At 42.1% G+C, this 19,976-nt stretch overlaps 1 protein-coding gene across 17 annotated transcripts in view; it reads left to right on the forward strand.

Moving 5' to 3' along the window:
- ADGRL3 (adhesion G protein-coupled receptor L3) overlaps nucleotides 1-19,976 on the forward strand; it is a 490,362-nt gene that overhangs the window by 337,315 nt on the left and 133,071 nt on the right. For 16 of the 17 annotated variants that reach the window (XM_021393480.1, XM_021393481.1, XM_021393496.1 and 13 more), the window contains one exon: nucleotides 10,594-10,674. The exons of the other annotated variant lie outside the window; for it this stretch is intronic. In XM_021393480.1, the coding sequence (XP_021249155.1) occupies nucleotides 10,594-10,674 (81 nt within the window). The remainder of the gene's footprint in view (nucleotides 1-10,593; nucleotides 10,675-19,976) is intronic. 17 annotated transcript variants of the gene reach the window in all.

Genomic DNA, 19,976 nt, shown 5'->3' on the forward strand with positions numbered 1-19,976 from the left:
TGATAGTCAGAAAGGCCATATACAGTTGCTGTACACAAGTTAGAGAAATCATCTTTCTGTGTACAGCACGTCAGTTGGGAGGCTGAGAGAGATTTTTGAGACCTTCCCCTCCCTGTTGCAGGTTTGTCCAGACGTCTAGGTTAAAGAGCAGTGCTGCAAAGGTAGGTGATCTCCCCTCCTCTCCCCCTTCTCCAAATGAATCTGCAAACCTGTCTTCTTTAGAAGGTTTTTGATTGAGAGAGAAAACATGAAAACAGAGAGGAGGTCTGTCAGAGTCGGATCAATTTGCCCAAACAGCTCGGTTTTTCAGCTGACAGCATTTTAGCACTCAGAGGGGAGTTGTCAAAATCTCTCTACAGGCAGCCATGTCCTTCACGCTGAGACATAACTTATATTATCTCAAAAAGAAAAAAAGATAAAAATAATAATAATAAAAATGAGATGGCTTAGATTACTGTTTGTGGTTTTTTTTAACTTAATGGAGGGAATACCCACCATCATTTAACTTCTTTAGTGTTAATCTCTTTTCCTGCTTGATCCCTTGCTGTAGGATTAAGAATATCCCCTCTTGCAACATCTCTGCACCTTAGTTTAGCTCAAGCTTGGCAACAAGTTGGAAGCAGAGCCAGGCAGGCTGTACTGCTTGTCTCAAAGCTTTGTAGCAGATCAAAAGAAGTGATTAATGAAGTTAGGGTGTGCTGACCCTCTTGGAAAACAGATTACTCATCTTCTTGTGCTTTTTTAGTGACAACATTGGATAACAATACCTGTAACAAAGAAGATTCCTGTAACTCTTTATTGTCCGGCAGTCCCATTTGGGCTGGAGTCACTGTGAGCGATTGGTCACAGAAGGTGCAGAGTTTAAGTTAGTGTGGTATGTGGTTGTGTGGTGATGGAGGTCATTAAGCGAGATGAGTGGATGCATGTGTGGAGCTGGAGAAGCAGCCCTGCATGCTGAAATTGTTTCTTGGAGGCATGCCGTCATGGGTTCCTGGGGAAAGATGTGTCTGACACAGAAGGTGAGTGAAGATGAGATCTCACCTGCTCAGGGAGTGGTGGAGGAGGCAAGATGACAGTGGAGATATAGGTCGTACTAGGGAGGTATGACATGGGGATGGAGACCATGCTAGGCATGCAAAGACATAAACTGGAAAGTAAAAGCATATTGAAGTGGACATCTGCTGTAGGCTGTCACAAATGGAAGAAAGTGAGGGTGACAAATTCTTGGACTACATCTCACAATATTTGAAACTACAAGACACTTCAATTACCCTCTCTGTGCTGGTGAGCCGCACATCTACCTGTCTGCTTCAAACGTGTCTCCTGCCATATAATCCAGCATCTCTGCTGAATACTCTGACAACCCCCCTGGATGCTTTGCTGCTGAATTTTAAGCTCAGTGTAGCAAGAACTACTGCCTGATTTCTTCTCTTCCCCACTGCTCCCCTTCCTGTGTTAACAACAGCAGCCCAACTAACAGAAATATAGGGCCGTGTCCTGGGCTTTATATGTGAGGAGTAAGCATGCTGTCACACGTATGGCTTTCAATAAAACCTTTGACCTGGAGCTGTGAGATGTAGCTCTCTAAATTATACTGGCAGGTAGATTAAAAGCTGTCTGAAAGGTGAAAAAGAAAGGAAGCAACTGGTGGGAGTCTCCTGGGGTGAGGAGAGGGAGCATCTAGGTACAATGCTCATACTGTTCACAGGTGTGGTTTTATGTTACTGATAGCTGTCCCCATTCCACCCCCATCCTGGCTCTTTCATTCTTACCCTTCCCTTTGTATTGGCTCTGGCACTGCTCCTATGAGCAGGATGAGTTGTATGTGCTCATTGAGCCAGCAGAAAACTAATAATTGCTGTTTTTGGTGGGTCATTTTCCATCAGATCAGCTCCAGCTTGATCTGTACTTGCACTAATTGCCAGATCTGCTGCACGGAGGGGATGAAAATGCGTGGCCTTGTGAAGACCACTGTTAAATGGGTTAGCTATAACGTGAAGTTGCATCCTTGTTTAAAAGTGCTGATAGTAGGGGTGGGGAGAGTAAATGCGAGCACTATTGAGAGCACAGCAACAATGGGCAGGGCCCTAAAAAATGAAGCTGCTGAAAAAGAACATGCAAGAGGGAAAAAATAAGGCAGAAATTTCTCAGGCAGGAAGGCAGTAGGATCCCTCCTCCAAGAAAAGGAAAACAAAGATGAAATCTTGACAGCAAGGTCTGTTGATTAGTACCTTGGAGGAAGCAGTGGGCAGCCTCGAGGAGATACCTTTCAAAACAACATAAGGAACTATTTTGCCTCTGCGGGAGATGGAGTGGATGACTTTGGCTAGGTTTCTCCCAAAAAACTCTTCCAAATTTTTCTCTCTCAAGTCTTTTCAGCCCCATCTGAGGCAGAATTTGCTGGACTTGATCCACAGCCCATTAAGGCAGATGAAAACTTCCTGGTTGATTTTTGGGAAAAGAACGGAGTAAGGACAGTAAGAATTGGCACAGCACTCTTCATATCAGATTAAGTCTTTGAGAGGTGGCCAAGAAAACCTCCTGAGGCATAGCTGTATTTGCCATCGCTAAACCCGCTATGGGCAGTTCTTGCTTATGGATATTTGTCATCTCCTCCAGGGCTTTGAGTATTACATTTGCTCCAAACCCCTTGGTTTCATCTGCACCGAAATCACTCTCCCCTCCCCAGTTTCCAGTGCAGGTAATAGGTAAATCGTATTTCATAACACAAAGAACACATCTGGCAGAAGAGTAATATGATGTGTTGTCTTTCTTTTAGCCTGCTGGCAAGCTTTTGGGGAGCAGATTTTAGAAAATGCAGGTCAGCTCCCTGCCTCAGGCTCTGGAGAAAGCTAGACCTGGAGGGGGCCTTCCCTCACCTGCTGCTGTCTGTGGGGAAGACAGGAGGTATTTAACATTATTTAATTATAACAGCATGTGTGGAAAATTTCCTGACTCTTCTTCTTCCCCGCCTTGTATACCAAGGGACACGTACTGGAGCCTGCAGAGCAAAAGCCCTCCTAAAACAAACATTTTAAGTCTTTAACAGAGGGGTAAGGTCCACAGAAACACAGAACTCAAACTACAACATTTGCACAGCAAAGGGAAGAATCTCAGTGTGGCTTGAAGAAGCTTCCCTACCTCTGACTTCCACTGTGTCTTGAGTTTCTGACTCCTAAAAGCTCTCTTGAAAGTATGCAGCTGCCAGTAGTGAAAAGTCTCCAATTGCTTCAGCTGCTGTAATGATCAGTCCTTAACCCATTCCTCTGGCATTATTCTTGCCAAAATTTTTGTATGTAATTCCAATCTGAGTTGCAAAACGCTCCTAAAAACTCAGCTAGCCTAGAGCCACCCATGTAATGACTGTCAAATGGCCAAAAGGGCCATTTTGATTTCCTTTCCCTCATGGTTAAGGCTGCTGTTTGTTGTGACAGATTCAAAGCAAGAATAGTACATCCTCAGAAAAGATTAGCCTATTTTATCATGCTTTCTGCTCACACATATGCTGCCAGGCGCTGTTTGTGGATTTGCATTTACTTTAAAACATGAGATGCATGCATGACAGGGTCTTAGCTAAACATCCACCCAGCTCACCCCTCTCCCTGCTTCCTTTAGAGATGTTTCTTCCTTGGCTCCAGGGCTTGCATTTGACAGCCCTGTGTTGCCTTGGTAGGTACTGGGAAAATCAGCTGCATCTTGCTACCTCTCACCTCCCGGTGAGAACCCACCTTCTTCTCTTCTGCAAACTGATTCCTCATGGGAATCATTGGAATGCACAGTAGTGTAATTCACGCATCAAAGTAGATTTCTCATTTTAAAAAAGAGTTAACAGGAAAAAAAAAAAAACAACAAGAAAGCAAAAGTAAAAAGTGCAGTTCTGCATCTCCTGAACTCAGACTTTGTATTACATGTGGAAGTTAAGATACATGATACACAATATAGATATTTCAGAGAGCTGCAATTATGTACGTTTTGAAACAGCTTCAGAAGCAATTTATAGCTAAGCAATGAATGGAGTTGCAATGTTGTAACTTCACTCCTGTCAAGCATGGAATGGGAGAAGAAATATTTGCTTGTTGTGTTAACTGTGTGAGAGCATTCTCTTCGGCACTGTTTGTAGGCTGTCCATAAAGCTGTCCATAAACCATGCTGGTTTTGGTAACCTCTTAAGTGCATAAAGTAGCTGTGACTAGGAAACTATCTGCATGCAGCCACCACGTGTCCATCCTATGGCCATGGTGCCAGAGACCCCATCCTCCTTGTTTTAGAGCTGCCCCTAGCATCCCTGCCCTGCTCGCAGGCGTTGTGCAGCTTTGCTCGCAGGTACCATACTTTTCCCTCTGCAGTTGCTTTAAACTCACAATCATTTCGGTTATGAAATACAAGAGGCAAAATGGTAGAAGAGCAGAGCTAATTTACTCAGAGACCATCCTTTGGAAAAGAGGATTTTCTTATATTCAGAAGTGTGCAAGGCTTCAAGGGAAGGACAAGGAAATAAGCCTGAGAGGGAGAGAAGAGAGAGTGGATGAGTTACAGTAACCCTAAGGAGTTACAACGGCAATGAGAGATGGAAGAGTTATGTACAGATGAAAGAGAGAAACTCCATAAAAGTCCGTGAGTAAATGAAGCAGTGGACAGAATCAGAGCTAACTGACATGTCTGAGGCAGGGAATGGTATTATAAAAGCTTTATTTAAAAAGAAAGCTTTTAATGCAAAATGGAAAAGGGTGGGCAGTGAGGAAATGATGTTTAGCAAAGATAATCATTGATAAAAGGCAGTAAAAAGGCTGCTGGGAGAAGTTTGAGTATATGCAGAGTAATAGGTCTAAATGAAATTTGTTTAATGGCATGTCAGAAGAGTTTGTTAGCAAGCCTACAGCTTTTTAATTTCTCTTTCCATATGTTTTTATATATGCCTACATATTATGTAGTTCAAAAAGACCCATGAGTGGAGAAAAAAAAGGGCAAGAAAAATGTACTAATTTTGGAAATTAAAGAGGATAAGAATGATGATCTTGGAAATTGCAATCCAACAAAGTGGATGTAGTCTTCAGCTAGATAATAAATTAGATTTTTTTAAAAAATCCTGCTAATGAAGGATTACAGAAATTTGGTCAAAAAGTAATGTTGTCTTTTACAGATCAGCTCATACTAGAGAAACTAGATTGCTTTATAAAATTGAATTGTTCAGTTGGGAGGGGAGAGCTGCAGTGTAGAAATGAAATTCTATATGTAATTATTTTGGTAAAACTGTTGGTATGTTTTCTGAGACTTTCTCTTAGAACGTGCACATTCAGATTAACTGGTGTGTGCCCATCCCGTTGTTATAAAAAAAATGAGGTGAAGAACTGAAATCAAAGCCTCAGGAATTAATGTGCGGTTTCACAGTTATTAACTTACTCATTAGTAATCCAAGTGAACGGATAAACAGAATGAGGAATTCAGTCCATGGAGGTGGCTGTATTCGAAGGTGCTGAAAGCATGTAGGAGACAGAGGCAGTGCAATGGAACTCCAGATCATGAGAGCTGCAGGCACAAAATTAAAGGAAATACTCTGTGTGAAATACTAGTCAGGCAGTCTAAGAAGGATCTCAAAAATAGAAGGGAGCCACTGGAAGGTGAAAACATACCAAAGGAGGATGGAAAATGGGTAGGAAACAGAGCATGCGATGCAATCTGACGTGACAGAAAAAGAATGTGTTGCAGTGGATGGGGACAGTCGAGAAAGGGAACTCTCACCGCTGGAGAAAACCAGGCACCGGATGCTTGGAACAGGGTCAAGAGGGAGGCCTGCACTGTCATGTGCCACAAATGGTGGGTATGTTTACAAAAAGAAACGGGAAGTGTTTTTAATATGTAAACAGATAAGACTGCTGTATTGCTACTTTGGGGTTACTGCATACATTTCCTGTGGTTTTATTATCATGAAATCTGTAGATGACTAAAATCACTTAAGGGCAGATTTCTGAAGACGTGTGAATGTTGATTTTGTATCTGTAAGCATCCAGATCCCTTAACAAAATTATCCCTCAGGCCATGCCATTACATTACCTGCATTCCTCACAAAACACTATCTTTGTTCTTGTAACTTAGTGGCTTTCTAAGATGCTGCATCTCTCCTGTGTCAGACCTGAAGGTAATGGCAAGCCAGGTGCTCCTTCAGTCTGCGGACATCTCCTCTGTTTCCTCCTCCTGGGGGAGGCCATGTCACCAGGTGGACTTGCCCGGCCACCTCTGTACTTCACTCCCAAAATGGCGGCTACTGAGTGTAGACAGGGACCTGGCATGCAGAAGGCAGGGCCTTTGGGGTGCCCACGCCAAGCTTGGTGCTCGCTCTGCCTCACCTGAGGGTTTGTGCTGCGGCGGGAAGGAGCAGAGTCGGGCTGTGCTGGCTGACTGGACATACCGGTGAGAGCAGGAAAGCCACTGGCAAAAACAGCGTTTTTGATGTTTGTGCAGCATTGGCTAGGCCTGAATCCTTGCAGCACATTATGCAAAAAAAGCAGCAGAGAGGGAGTAAACCATGGTGGCACTCCAGCATTAACCCTTCTTTTTTTTCAGCTGATTACATGGCCCAAGGGCCTCTCTGCCCCATTCCTGCTGCTTACAGGGGCCAATGCCATCAGCCATCCCTGTCTGCCCTCCTGAGCAGGCCGTGATGGCGGCTGCTCCTCACAGGCAAGAGGGGTGAAGGAAACGGAGCCTGACTGAAGCAATTAGATACAAAATTGGCAACTTCGTCACGTGCTGCTTTGATGATTACGTTTGATTGCTGTTTACTTTTTTACCTGAGAGCTGGCTGCTGAAACACCAGATGGTTATAGTCAGAGTGGGATTTGGAGAGGGCCATGCAAGCTGTTGTAATACAAGGCATGCTCAGCTTTCCATCAGCAAGAGCGACATCTTGACCTTCGGTATTTTGTTAGAAATAGACTTTTCTTCTTTTCTTCTTCTTTTTTTTTTTTTTAATTACTAAAAAGTGGGCCACTAATTTGAGGAGGTGCAGTTATTTTTGTAGCATTCCATAAAATTTGGGAAGGGCCTGTCACCATCCATTTCCTTTCCTATAGGCACAGATACCGGAGCAACAGTTCAGTAGTGGCTAGCGTGTGGGCAGCTCTTTAGGCTTTTGAGTGAGATCAAATAGGCTTCTGAAGTAATAGATGTGCAGATGTACATCAAAGCTTGATAGACTGAGAGATGGTCATGTGGGCATGGGAGGCCCATGTTACGGTGCTACGAGGTCTGCCATGCAGACCCAGCATGTGCAGAAAACATCTAAAGGAACAGGGGATTTGAAGAGGGAGAGGTTGAGTGTTTCTACCTTCTTTTTTTAAGACTTACACGTTCTCCTTTCCAAGTGTTTCCTTGTGATAGCTGGACCTGGAGAGGGGAGATTGCCTGGGGATGCTCAGTCCTAGAGCTGAGGCTTGAGGTAAGCATCCAAAACTGCTAAACTCATATAAAAGGGACAGGAATTGGTATAATTTGAAAAAACTTGTTCTGTCAGTCTTTGTGACTGGCTTGAGCTGTGCCAGTGACATCAGCCTCAAGATTTTGCATGGTTTCACTAGGTAAAATTATGTTATTTAATGGAGTTGTGTTAATTTGGGTGATCCTGTGTGGAGCCAAGAGTCAGACTCTGTGATCCTTATGGGTCCCTTCCAACTCGGGATGTTTTGTAGACTTATGATGCTATGAGTCATTGGCAAAATGTTTAATAATGTTAAATCTGGAAGGACTCATTTCTCTGATAATCAGGTTTTGTCCCCTGACTTAGAGTTTCCTCTGTGTACTTGTGCAGCATTCCTATTGCTGAGGCCTTTTTCAGCCACCACCCCTTGGCTCTCTTCCCTCACCCCCCTCAAATGTCACCATTGCCAGTAATAGTAAAATCAAAGAAAAAATGGGATTCTGTTGATTAACAAGAAGGTTTTCAAGATCATGAATGCATAATGAGGGCCACAGATAGTGGAAAACTGGAGAGCTTTTGTTCCTCCTGTGGAAAGACCGATGAGTCTGAAGACTAACTAAGTTGGCATTCATGGCCAGAAAATGAAACACAGGTATGGTATGCATTGATTTTTTTATATAGTATTAACACCCAAAATTTGATTTTTTTTGCATTGTAAAAAGCATGCAGTCTAACAGGAGTCAAGTTTGATATTTTTTGGAAGTGGCATGTTTTGTATCGGCAGCAAGTAGATAAAAGCTTTCAGCAACTTGTTTCATTTGTCACAAGTGAGCATTTGATGCTCCTGCTTCCTCCATAGTAGGTAAAAGCTTTTATATAACATTCATAAACTTCTGTAGTTATTACTGAATCATAATGAATGTCTAAACAAACTCACAGATATATAGCAGTCTTTTATACTGTGCATGTGTCTTCTTTACTCCAACCTAACCTTTCAAACCAGCAGAATCATTCTTTCTTTGTATTTTAGATCACTTGGTCCCAAGAAGGCTAGATGAGGGGAAAAAAAAAAAGTGCTAGCAATGTGCCCATGGGGAAGAAAAGGCCACCAGTATCCTGGACTGCATTAGGCAGAGCATTGCCAGCAGATCGAGGGAAGTGATCCTGCCCCTCTGCTCAGCACTGGTGGGGATACACCTGGATTCTGGGTCTGGTTGTGGGTTCCCAAGCACAAGAGAGGCAAGGACTTACTGTACAGTAAGTCCAGTAAGATGATTAAGGGATTGAAGCATCTCTCTGTGAGAGAGTTGGGACTGTTCTGCTTGGAGCAGGCGTGGTCCAGAGGCATGTTATTGATGTGCCTAGGTTCCTGATGTGAGTCTGGAGGTGGAGAATAAAGAATACGAAACCAAACTCTTCTCAGAAGCATCTGGTGATAGGACAAGAGGCAGTAGGCACAAACTGAAAAACAAGAAATTCCATTTCAACATAATGATTGATGTCTGGACGAGATGATCTTGGAGGTCTTTTCCAACCTTTGTAATTCTATGATAAGAATAAGCTTTTTTTTTTTTTTTCTTTTTTTTCTTTTTTTTCTTTTTCCTGTGCAAGTGACTGAGTGCTGGCACAAATTGCCCAGAGAGGTTGTGGAATCTCTCTTTTTGGAGATCTTCAAACCCCAAATGGATGGATGCAGTTCTGAGCAACTAACTTCTGCTGTCCCTGGGCTGGACTAGCAATTTCCACAGGACCCCTCCAACCTCAATTATTTTGCATTTTGGTGGTATCTGGGATGCAGCAAAGGAGGAGACTGTTGCATAGGTATAAGGGCACTGATCCTGCACTTTGAGCAGCTTGGAGTAGGGCAGACTGCCTATTTCCACTGCAGAACCAATCAGCTATTAGATGATGACTTGTATTCACTAATGACATTAAATGGATTTTTAACATGGAAACGAGAAGGGGAAAGCAGGGTAACTCATTATTAGCTGTGGGTTTGCCTGAAGCAGATTTCCCATGTTAAAGCACTTAAAAGCAAATATTGAATTTATGGTGTGTCAGTAGATTTTAAGCCTGAATAATGTCCAGTTGTTGTATGGCTAATAATGCAAATTGTCTAAGTCAGCCTCAGTGTAAAGCTGTAAATATATGCGCTGTCCAGTCAAACATGCTTTCCCCCCCCACCTTTTCCATTAATATTTTATACCCCTGAAGAGACGTTCTCAACATATTATGTGCACCAGCATACTGTGCTCATGGTATTCCTGGATTTCATTACAAAGAAGCCTGAAGAGTGTACCAGTGCTCTGCTGCCTGTGATGCTAGCTTGGAAATTGCTTGGAGCAACAACAGCCAAGTGTCAACAGGGAGCCATATTAATTATTTGGAATGTGCCTCATAAGAGGAATCAACTGCTTTTATTGCAGCACGAATATTACTTGAAACAGGAAGGTTACTCTAGCTGTTATCGTAATCTATGTGTCATTAACTTTCCGTGTTTAGAAAAAGAGATTAACAACCCTGTAAATTGTTACAGTAAATAGATGAATTATAACAACATGTTTTTATTATAAATAAAAGTTTCTTGATATAGTTACTTCCAAATTACTGGAGAAGAATTGAGTCTCTAGCTACTGGGAAGCTGCATGGTGGTGTTGAGAACTGAAAAGCTTCCATTCAGGTGAAAGCAATGCTAAGCTCCACAAAGCAGTATCTGTATCTTCTGCAGATGGGACAAACAGATGCAGTTGTACTTCATACCATACTTCCTTCAGAAATTTTCGTGACACAGAAATGCTTGCCTTTTAGAGTGAAATTAACAGATTGAATGGGTTTTTGTGAAACTGGTTGTCTTCTGTGGCATATGGCCTCATAAGAGAACATAGTGCAAAATGTACATGGTAGTGGTAAAACAGGTATAACTTCAGGTCTGAATAGTTACCTATATCTGCATGGAAAAAAACCAAAAGAAATGGGAGTGTTTTCAGCTTCTGAGTAGGTGCCTCCACAAAATGGAAGTTCACTTCATTTTCAACGTTAGCATATATGAAAAATGTGCATTAGAAAAAATACTCACAAACCTGTTCTGAGTCCTTGGCCACAAAAATGCTGTATGTTTAATTATACCCTAATAGATTTCTGTAGAAAACAGCACAACTAAAACACTTATTTGTCCACAGGGCAGGCTCACCATGGGCAGGTTTCCTATATTGCCCCACCGATCCACCTCGATTCAGATCTGGAGCGACCGCCATCTAAGGGTGAGTCAGAGGTGCAGTCTCCATGCACGTGCATTGTGAAAGGGCCAAAGACATGAGTGTATATCATTCATTTGTTCATTAAGCAGCTGCAGGAAAGTTAGCATGCTTCATCCAAGTGCTCAGGAGCAAATCATTTCCTCTGGAAGTGTTGTATGAGAGAGGACTGTGTCCCATATGCCACATTACGTAGCTTTGAATATACCATTTTGTTCACAAGTCACATTGCTCTCTCCACTAGTTCTCTTCTTCAGGGATGTGCATACTTTAGCTCTTGCCCTCTGCCTTCTGCATTTCCTTCCTAACTGTAGTACACCGGCAAGGGGGGCTTGTAGCAGGATGCAAAAAAGCACATTTCAGATGCCTTCAGGTGAGTGAAGGTACAGAGGGAGTTTGTGGCGATTCAGGCCTGGATTCCATGTTGCTATTACTCAAGGATCTTTTTAAAGTTGGTAGAGAGACACGGTCACTCCAGAAGATGACTCCAGTTTTAGGTGACCTGATTGCCCTTGGGAGCAATGCCAGTGGCTAAGATATGTGGACTGAACCCAGAGTAGCCCTGCTAAGATATATGCCTCTGCTGAATTGTGAAAATAAGGTGATATGAAAGTAAGCCCTTGTTTTCTCAGCCTGATTTAGAGGATCTTCACCTAGCTGCGTTGTCATGAACCCCCACTCTTTGCCCCGTGGCCTGGGGAAATGGGCTCAGATCCAGAGTACGCATTCGTACTGCTACAAATCAAGCAGCATATGAGGAGATTTCTTGATCAGCTCCAGGAATGTGTATGAACAACAAACATGAGGAGTGTTACGAAAGAAAGGAATGGTAAGAAAATATGACAGCCAAAGCGTGCTAGCAGGCAGACGCACTATAGCTTAGTTTTTGGTTTTGTTTTTCTGCTGGTTTTTTTCCGTTCCCCTACCCTTCAAAAGGTGTTGCAGTGGCAGGAAGGGTACGGCCTTGCCTTTTGTAGTGATTATGCCATTCTGCCCCAGCACTGCAAGGCTGAGAGTGCATTTGTGTGGGTATATGTTGCTCTAAGAGTACGTGGTTGAAAAATATGTTAATGAAAGATTAATCTGGATAGGCCCACTGTCATTACACAATATGAAGAAATCTGTCCTCTAAATTTCACTTCTTCATGCATTTCTAATATTCTCAGAGACAGAACAGCCTTTGTGTCAGTGAATTGCAGCTGCAACTGCAAACATATCCCTACACCTCCAATAGCCGAAGGACTTTGTAGACTAAATGAAAGCATACCATTAATGTGCTTGGCATGAAAGGCTGTCTTAAGTTTGAGTGAGCTTTTCCATCACCATCCATGCGTCTTGATCTGTAATTCAATCAAGTAAATGCTTGTTTCCCTTTGTAAGTGTGAATGTGTGTTTTCTCAGCTGATGCAGCAATGAAAATGAAGGAACTGACTGTACAAAACCAGTCTCTGCACATTTATTTGTTAATGGTTCCTCTTGCATCTCCATGAGCTAGAACTATGTTCTGGATGGCAGAAGATGCCAGATTCACAGTGCTGTCTCCAAAGCTAGGCTTGTTGTGAGTCAGATCTATCACGTGCATTTTCCTGGCAGTCTACAACTTCCATTCATTTTTGGGGGAGGTACATGCACGCAAATATGAGATTTGACACATACAAGATTGTCAAATTCTTCTAAGCTACTTGAAAACTTCAAGGTTTATAATAAAATTTGCCAGCCAGAAGCAGATTTTTTAGGAAAGCACTCCAATAAAGCAGAAACAGGTAGGAATTTCAGCACCTTCTTACCCAAATCTTTCTTTGATGTTGAATGTTATGATTCAGAGCTTAATTAGAATAGGTCAGTATACATCTTTGTCATGGGATCTGAAGCAGCCTATATGGAATGAAACAGCAAGGAGAATGAAACAACAGCAAATATGATGCTGTGCCTTACTCTCTCCAAGGTAAAAGAGCTAAAGACTATTAAAAATCTTCAGTAATATGCCATTTGGGAAGGCATAGCTGCCTCTACAAGAGGAACACCACTGCTACCAGGAGCAGGGCAAAGTGTGTCAGGCAGAACAGTTGCAGCACTTGCAGAGAAGGTGAAATGGAGTTTGTTGACCATAAACGGCTGCATTAACTGCTTCCACTGGGCCATCCACTGCCTAACTGAGCCATTTTAAAGAAAGGACTGTTTAGTGTGGAAGAAATGATATTACTGGTGCCACATGCTGGTAGGATTTGAATCCCTTGTGTAATTTAATGGGAGAGGACCAGGGAGGCATCCAATCCATTAGCTGGTGTCAGGGGGGTGTTAAAAATATGGTAATTGGTACTGTCTCCTGGGGAAGAACAAGGCTTTCCTTTGGCCCTGGGACATGTACATCTAGCTATGCATATGCTGCCTCATTTCCAGCCTCAGTGCCCAAAATCCATTACGTTGTTCTAAAAATCATGATTTTTTTTCTTTTTCTAAGTGTGTAGCAGTTATGAGGTGGCTTTTCTGGACTACATTTTCTGACACCATGGGACACACTCAGGTTATGTTTCAAGCTTTATCCCATAGCCACAAGGTGTATTTAAAAAAAAGGAGGACAGAACAACCTCTATCCTGAAACTATTGTTGATTGAGGGCCACAGAAGAAATGTGGCCCTCAATTGAGCCCACAATTTCAATAGCTGAGACTTTAAATTTAGAGTACCAGGTTACAACAATGATCATAAACCACTAAATGCTTTAGTTGCTTTGATGCTTTTCATTTCCCTTCCATGTTCTCCCTAGCACTGAGCTAAGCACCAGTTACCGGTCAGCGTTGCACTTAAAATGACAAAAAGAACACAGGTGATAGCCACCTTACAGTTTTAGTTATAATAAATGAAAATTGAGCCAGGTTAGGGATATAAAAACATCTTTCCTTCCTGTATTAAAAATGATACAAATTTAGTGCTGCTTTGGGTCTATGCAGTTGCAATTGTCAGCTGGCAGATTTATTTGTAACTGCTGCTTCCTTCTCCTTCTTAAAAATTTTATCACTGGTGACATTTACCCACATTGTTTATGCATGCAGTGCATTTTTACCTGCCTTTCAGAGTCCTGATGCTCGTACTGAATAGAGTATAAACTCCAGTAGTTTACTAGTACATTAGTGTCATCATACATTACAGGGTAATTACTCTGAGCCACTGCTCTGTATAGTAATGCAGTAATGACACCGTAAATCACTTAATAGAAATAAGGTGCTGTGTCAGCATTTGAAACAAGATGCTGATTTTTGCCCACCCCCCTTTTTAATTTGGGGGTATTTTTAAATTAGTTCCATGTATGAAGCAGTGTTACCCATTATTTTCATACTTCCTCTCAGTCTGATAATTCAGATGCATTATTTTTGTGCACCTGTTTACACTGTCCGTATGAAGAATGATTCCAGGGTAAATAAGACCTTGGACCACTGAATATAAATAAAATGTCGTGGTGTTGCCAGAGTGGCAGTTGTGTCTTCATCGTGCATGGTCCTAATGACGATGCAAGCTAGGACTGATGGCTGGATTTTTAAATCATAGAATCATCTTCATAGCCCTCCTTTGGATGATCCAAAACTATTCATTTTTCGTCCTTCTTGCATTGTGGCACCCAAATCTGCACCCAGTGCTGGAGGTGAGGCCATGCAGCACAGAGCAGAGTGAAACAACCCCTCCCCTTGCCCAGTAGCAGTGCTGGGTCTGGTGCACTCCAGGCTACAGTTAGCCCTTTTGGCTACAGAGTACACTGCTGTCTCAAATACAACTCGTCACCAGCGAGAATGCCCAGATCCCTTTTCCTCAGGGCTGTTCTCCAACCTCTTGAGCCTCCCATTTTGAGGCTAGTGTATAAAGAGAAGGAATCTGTTTACCTTAGTGAGCTCTGTTCCCTGTCTTCCATTCGCCGATAATGTTCCAAGAGCCTTTCTTTCACTTGGGCAGTCCTGTCTTACTGAGCTGTAGATGTCAGTCATTGTACTATTGCAGCAAAGCCTTTCTTGTACCCATACTTGTGATCTCATTGGCTGAGAATTAAACCTGTGTTTAAAAATGGATCATTGGTTACTGACAATAGCAAGGAATTTCACAGATAAGGATGATTCTGATACACTGCCTTAGAAAGGAATTTGATGGAATTATCACATATAGCAATAAATTAAATTTAGCATTTGGACTCAGTTTCTGCCAGGTACTAAAATATAGTAGATAGAGTGAATTAAACTTACTGAATCCACACACTAAAACTATTTATAAAGCTTTATTGGAGCAGATTTGAGTGTATATGTGGAGTCATATTAAACATGAAATATATGCCTGGCTTTTACAGCTAGGCAATCCAAGAAGCTCTCCTCCCCCACTGAGCTAGCATTTTGCAAAGGTTTCCTTCAAAGTCAAAGCTCAAGGGGAGTAGTTGTCTTGGAGATTGATACACTTGAAGTCAGTGTGTTTCCAAATCATGAAATTATTAGCAAAGCTATTTATTGGTCCCAAGCTCTACAAATATATAGCAAATAAAGGAGAGATGGGAGGTTCTCACCCTTCCATGCCTATTTCTCAAGCAAGGATGTTCTGGTCCCAGTTCAGGCATTGGGATTGTTTTCCTGTAAATCTCAGTTACGTGGTTCAGCCTCTTTAGGCACAGAATCTCTTCCTATAGGAAATCCTTTGGGTTTGGTATCAGGGAGACAAGCAGAGGTTTTGCTGTTTTTCCTCTTTCCTCTCCAGCTCAGTGGTGTGCCCCTTTATGCATTCTTCCCTGAAAAGCTGGGCCCACTTTATCATTTTCCTTCCGCTTTACATTTGCAAAGTCTGAGGAACAGTCAGCCGTTCCTGAGCATCGGAAGCACTGCAAAATCTTTTTACCAAAAATAGATCGGGTTTTTGGATGCACACATTCTGGGCCTTTTTTTCCCTCCTCCCAAAGGTCCCGGAGAGGGTCGCTGGCTTTGCAGATGATGTGGGAGGATGTGACAGCCGGTTACCAGGAGGGCTGGTTGCACAGCCCAGCACTCCTTCCGAGACCCAGGAAGGGGGACACAGCGCAGTGAGGCCCCATGGCGCTTCCTGTGATAATTCAAGCCGACGCACAGAGCCACGTGTCTCATGCTCGCCAGGCCCTGAAACACCCGCTCTTCTGCCTCCCCTCCCAGTTTCAAGGCTATGAGAGAGATGTGCTGTTTGGATGTGTCTGCTCAGAGCTGACGGTGGCCAGATACCTCCTAATTCCTTCCAGGATTTTTCAGTTTTTGCTCAAGTCTCCCTAATTTACTTAGCTTGGGAGTCTTTTATGGTTTCTCTCTGCTTTTCTTCCAGGTACCACTTGTACTTACCCTGCTCCTTCCCTTTAGAGTTAGTTACCGCAACATGTTTTTCAGATTCTTAAGGCAAACTTACATTCCTGCCATGTTTCAGGAGAAAGTGTCCAGGTGAGAGGCTATTTCACCACCATGATGTGACCATGCATTGGATGGTGGTCAGGGTCTCCCATGCTTGGGAGCTTATTCCCTTGTCCCTATCCAGTGTTGGGTTGCTATATGATGTCCTGCTCTTCCTCCAGTCTCTCTCCTGTCGTTTTCTTTGCTTTTGCTCAGCCCTTTCTCCAACAATGACTGCTCTTGGGGCTTTTCCTTTATGGCTGCTGTGTGCACGCCACCAGAGGATCTCATTCCTCCTGAGCTGGGGAGTAAACATTCATTGATTGCAACAAGCAAGAGAAACATATGCAGAATTTTCTCATCAGATCTCTCCCATGCAGCTTTTCAGGCAAGTAGAGCGTATGAGGCACAGAAGTAACTGCTGTTTCACCAGTTGAGTGGAAGGTGACCATTCACACTAAGCTCACTATAAATCCACTGTCATTGGAAAGGTTTGGACATGACTGTGAGCACTACATGTGCAGTGAGTTTTCAGCTGCCTTACCTTGGATATGTCTGTACAGAATCATTTGTTGGATTATTTGTTTTTCATTTGAACTCAGTGTCTTATCATGATGGGCAGCTCATTCAAAGGCCTCAGCTTCTGCACTGGAGATGAGTCTTCAAACAGCTCAGTGTGGTGACAGAGGGTTGTGAAAGTAACGGAGAGTGAGCTCTGATAGAAGTATATGATGCTTTTCCCAGTCTTATCCACAGCTCTTCAAAAATCTGTTGTCACGGCTCAGATTTGTTCTGAAACGTTCATCTTCCTGGGATATTCTGATTTCCCTGAAGCAGGCAGCTGCTTTGAACATAGGCCGTGCTCAGTATTTATAAATTCCTCATTTAGGTACCATGAGTGATAATAACTGGTATCATATCCAGAGTGGTCAGAGCTCCCGGAAATCTTGCAGCAAGCCAACAGTCCTCCTGTTGGCTTGTTATGATCAGCAAGGTCCTCCTTTAAGTCCTGTAGCTAATCCATAGTCAGAGAAAGTTAATTGCATGCTGTTCACCGATTTCTTTTTACTCTGGTGTTGAACTGTTGCTCTTATTTCTTTGGAATGTGTGTTTTCATTGCAGAGGAGGACCTCAGGGCATTGCTGTTTATTTATAAGATAACAGCGTTCTCTCCAGCAGAAAGCTGGAGCTAACAAAGTCTCTCAAGGAGGAGTGCTAAATCGCGTATGCTGGTGGGAACTGTTCGAAGTATTTACACTTGAAAATATTTAAGGAATTGAAGGGAAGAAGGAGTCTGAGTGATGTTTAACACCTTTTACGTTCTTTCTACAAATCTTAAAAAAAAATGAAAGAAAAAAAATGCATTTTAACTTGCTTTTTTTTTTTTCTTACCAACTAACTGCCTCCTTGCATAGGAGCTTTTCTATGGAGATCAGCATGAAATGTGATTTAAAGAAACCTTGAATTTTTTTTTTATTTTTAGGCTGTTTTAAGGTACAATACGATCTTCTATGCTCAAAGTGGACAGAGATACCTACCCGGGAGATTCTTTTGACAGTGGGTTTCATTTTCCAGTGTACTGAGTTGTGCCACTCACCATGAGTGGGGAAGGTTCTCACCTGCCCAACAGTGGCAACAGCTGGAAAGCAGAGCCAGCCATGACAGTACACCCTCAAGCATCACTAATCCAAAGTGAATGTCCTATTACCAGCTTGAGAAAAAGCTGTTGAACTAATTCAGTGTGGAAAATGAATGCAACGCTGCATACAGCATGAGACTCTTCTCGTACTTTTTTTTTTTTTTTTTTCATTTTCTGCCAGACTAATTTTTGGCTACACTTCTTTTTCTGAAATATTTATAGGGCAAATAACTGTTTTAAATGAGCAGATGGGGGAGACATAAGACAAGCTGTTAAATTAATAAACATGTGTGGTGCTTTATCAGTAAGGGAGCCCATTTTGGCATTTCTTCTGGATGATTTGTATGGCCTATCACCATTGCACCTGGTGCAGGGACAAGAAATGGGCACTTAATAACCAAACAATGTGCAAATTCCTTCCATTATAACTTCATTATGTCAGATATAATCGTCTATAACTAGATGTCAAATCCATAATTTATGTCCAGCTTCCCTGTGGAGTAGTGGCCATATGAATGAATGGCCCCATTAATGGGAAGGAGCTTTTACTGTAACTTTTCCCCTCCTGGTACACGGTCCATTTTGTCATCTGGTATTAATTCTGAATCACTTCAGAGCTGCAGAAAAAAAATGTGTGTTATATTTATATTTGCGTAATGGGAGAAGATAGCAAATAAATCATACAAGAGATCAAATTTCAGGTCCACCGATTTCCAAAACTGCATGTCTGTTTAGAAGGGAATGGTATCAGTCTGTAGTGGTTTGATTGAGATGCGTAACTGGCCTTCATTTTGCCCATTCAGAGTTGCTAAAAGGTGTGCAATCTGAGATAATGTTTCCTACAGGAACTCATTGCCACTGTTGAAGAGTGTAGCCCAGGAAAGGTTATATCTGCCGTGCTGTTTGTATCGTTTGCCATGTCCTGCTTCTTAAATCATGTGATGCCTATTTGTAGAAGCGCTCCATGGCTTACATGATGAAGTATGTCATCATCACCTGAAAAGCTAAGGAGGGTTATATGGGGATGATGGGGATTGTTCTGGGCAGGACCTGTCAATATTAACAAAGAGTTAAAATTCAAAGGATCAGAGAGATGTGGGTCTCGTTATAGAAGGTCTTTTATACATTTTTAAGGACTTTTTTTTTAATATACAGCCTTTTTTGTGTGGTAGAGAGCTCTAGGGGTGAACAAATTGATACTCTGAACCTGGAAAGGCAGTTTGTTAGCAGTACAGTTATGAAGCCAACTCAAATGTGGCAGCACTTTGGTGCAGTTACTGAATAAGAAAACAGATTTTATTCCACTGCAACAACAAGAGGAAGTGTTTGTTTTATTCTTCATTGGGTATAAATCTGGATGAAAAATTACCCAGTTAATACTATTTATAGTAGCAGATGACTTCTTAGTGTCTGGTAGAGTTTTCTATTGCCAGAACAAAATTATTTTTAGACTAGATAATGAATTGTATGTTTACCTAACAAAATATTAATGCTTCCTGGACTTGTAACTTGGATTTCTGAATGGCATGTGTGCTAAAATATTTGAAGTGGTGGAGTATTGTGCTACATCTATAGCATTTTCTACTGGCAAATGTTTTTTTTTCTATTTTTTGTTTTCTGTTGCTGTTATATTAGAGCTTCTATGTCACCAACAAAAGCTGCTAGAAAACTCACTGTGTCCCTTGGAAGATCTTTTCCCCTTTGCAAAAGAAATATAAGAAATGTAAGTTTGGGGTTAATTTCAATAAAATCTGTGGTTTGGACTTAGGTCAGGAAAAAACATGCTCAATCCTTTTTATAAATTATGTCCCACTGCATTCGTTGGTAGCAAATTAGTCAACAAAAATGATCCAAAGCGACCCTGTGGCTGTGCCACCTAGATCTGAGTAGGAGATAAGTTAGGAAAATCATCTGGTAAATACTTGGGCAGTTCTAGTGGAGTCTGGCTGCCTTCCAATAAAACACAGAAGTATCATAATAGTCATTATCAGGTTTGATGTAATCTCACTGAAGTTCATCAGACTCATGCTGTGCATCTCTAGAAAGTCAACCGATTTTCCATACAAGCAAATCATGTTAGGTTCACACACGCTGTTGACAGCATTGAGCCCAATGATGAAAGAGTTTTTGCGTTCCTATGGTGGCTCTTCAGGCAGCTATGCAGTGGGATTTTCTGTAGGTAAACAGTAGTGTTTTTTTACAGCATTTGGCACTTGGAATCATTTGGGGTTGAATCAGAAATTGTTGGAAAAAAAAATACTTCCAGCATAGAGTCAGTTATCTAATTCCTTC

The sequence above is a fragment of the Numida meleagris genome, chromosome 4, assembly GCF_002078875.1.
Source record: "Numida meleagris isolate 19003 breed g44 Domestic line chromosome 4, NumMel1.0, whole genome shotgun sequence".
In the NCBI taxonomy this organism is placed as follows: domain Eukaryota; kingdom Metazoa; phylum Chordata; class Aves; order Galliformes; family Numididae; genus Numida; species Numida meleagris.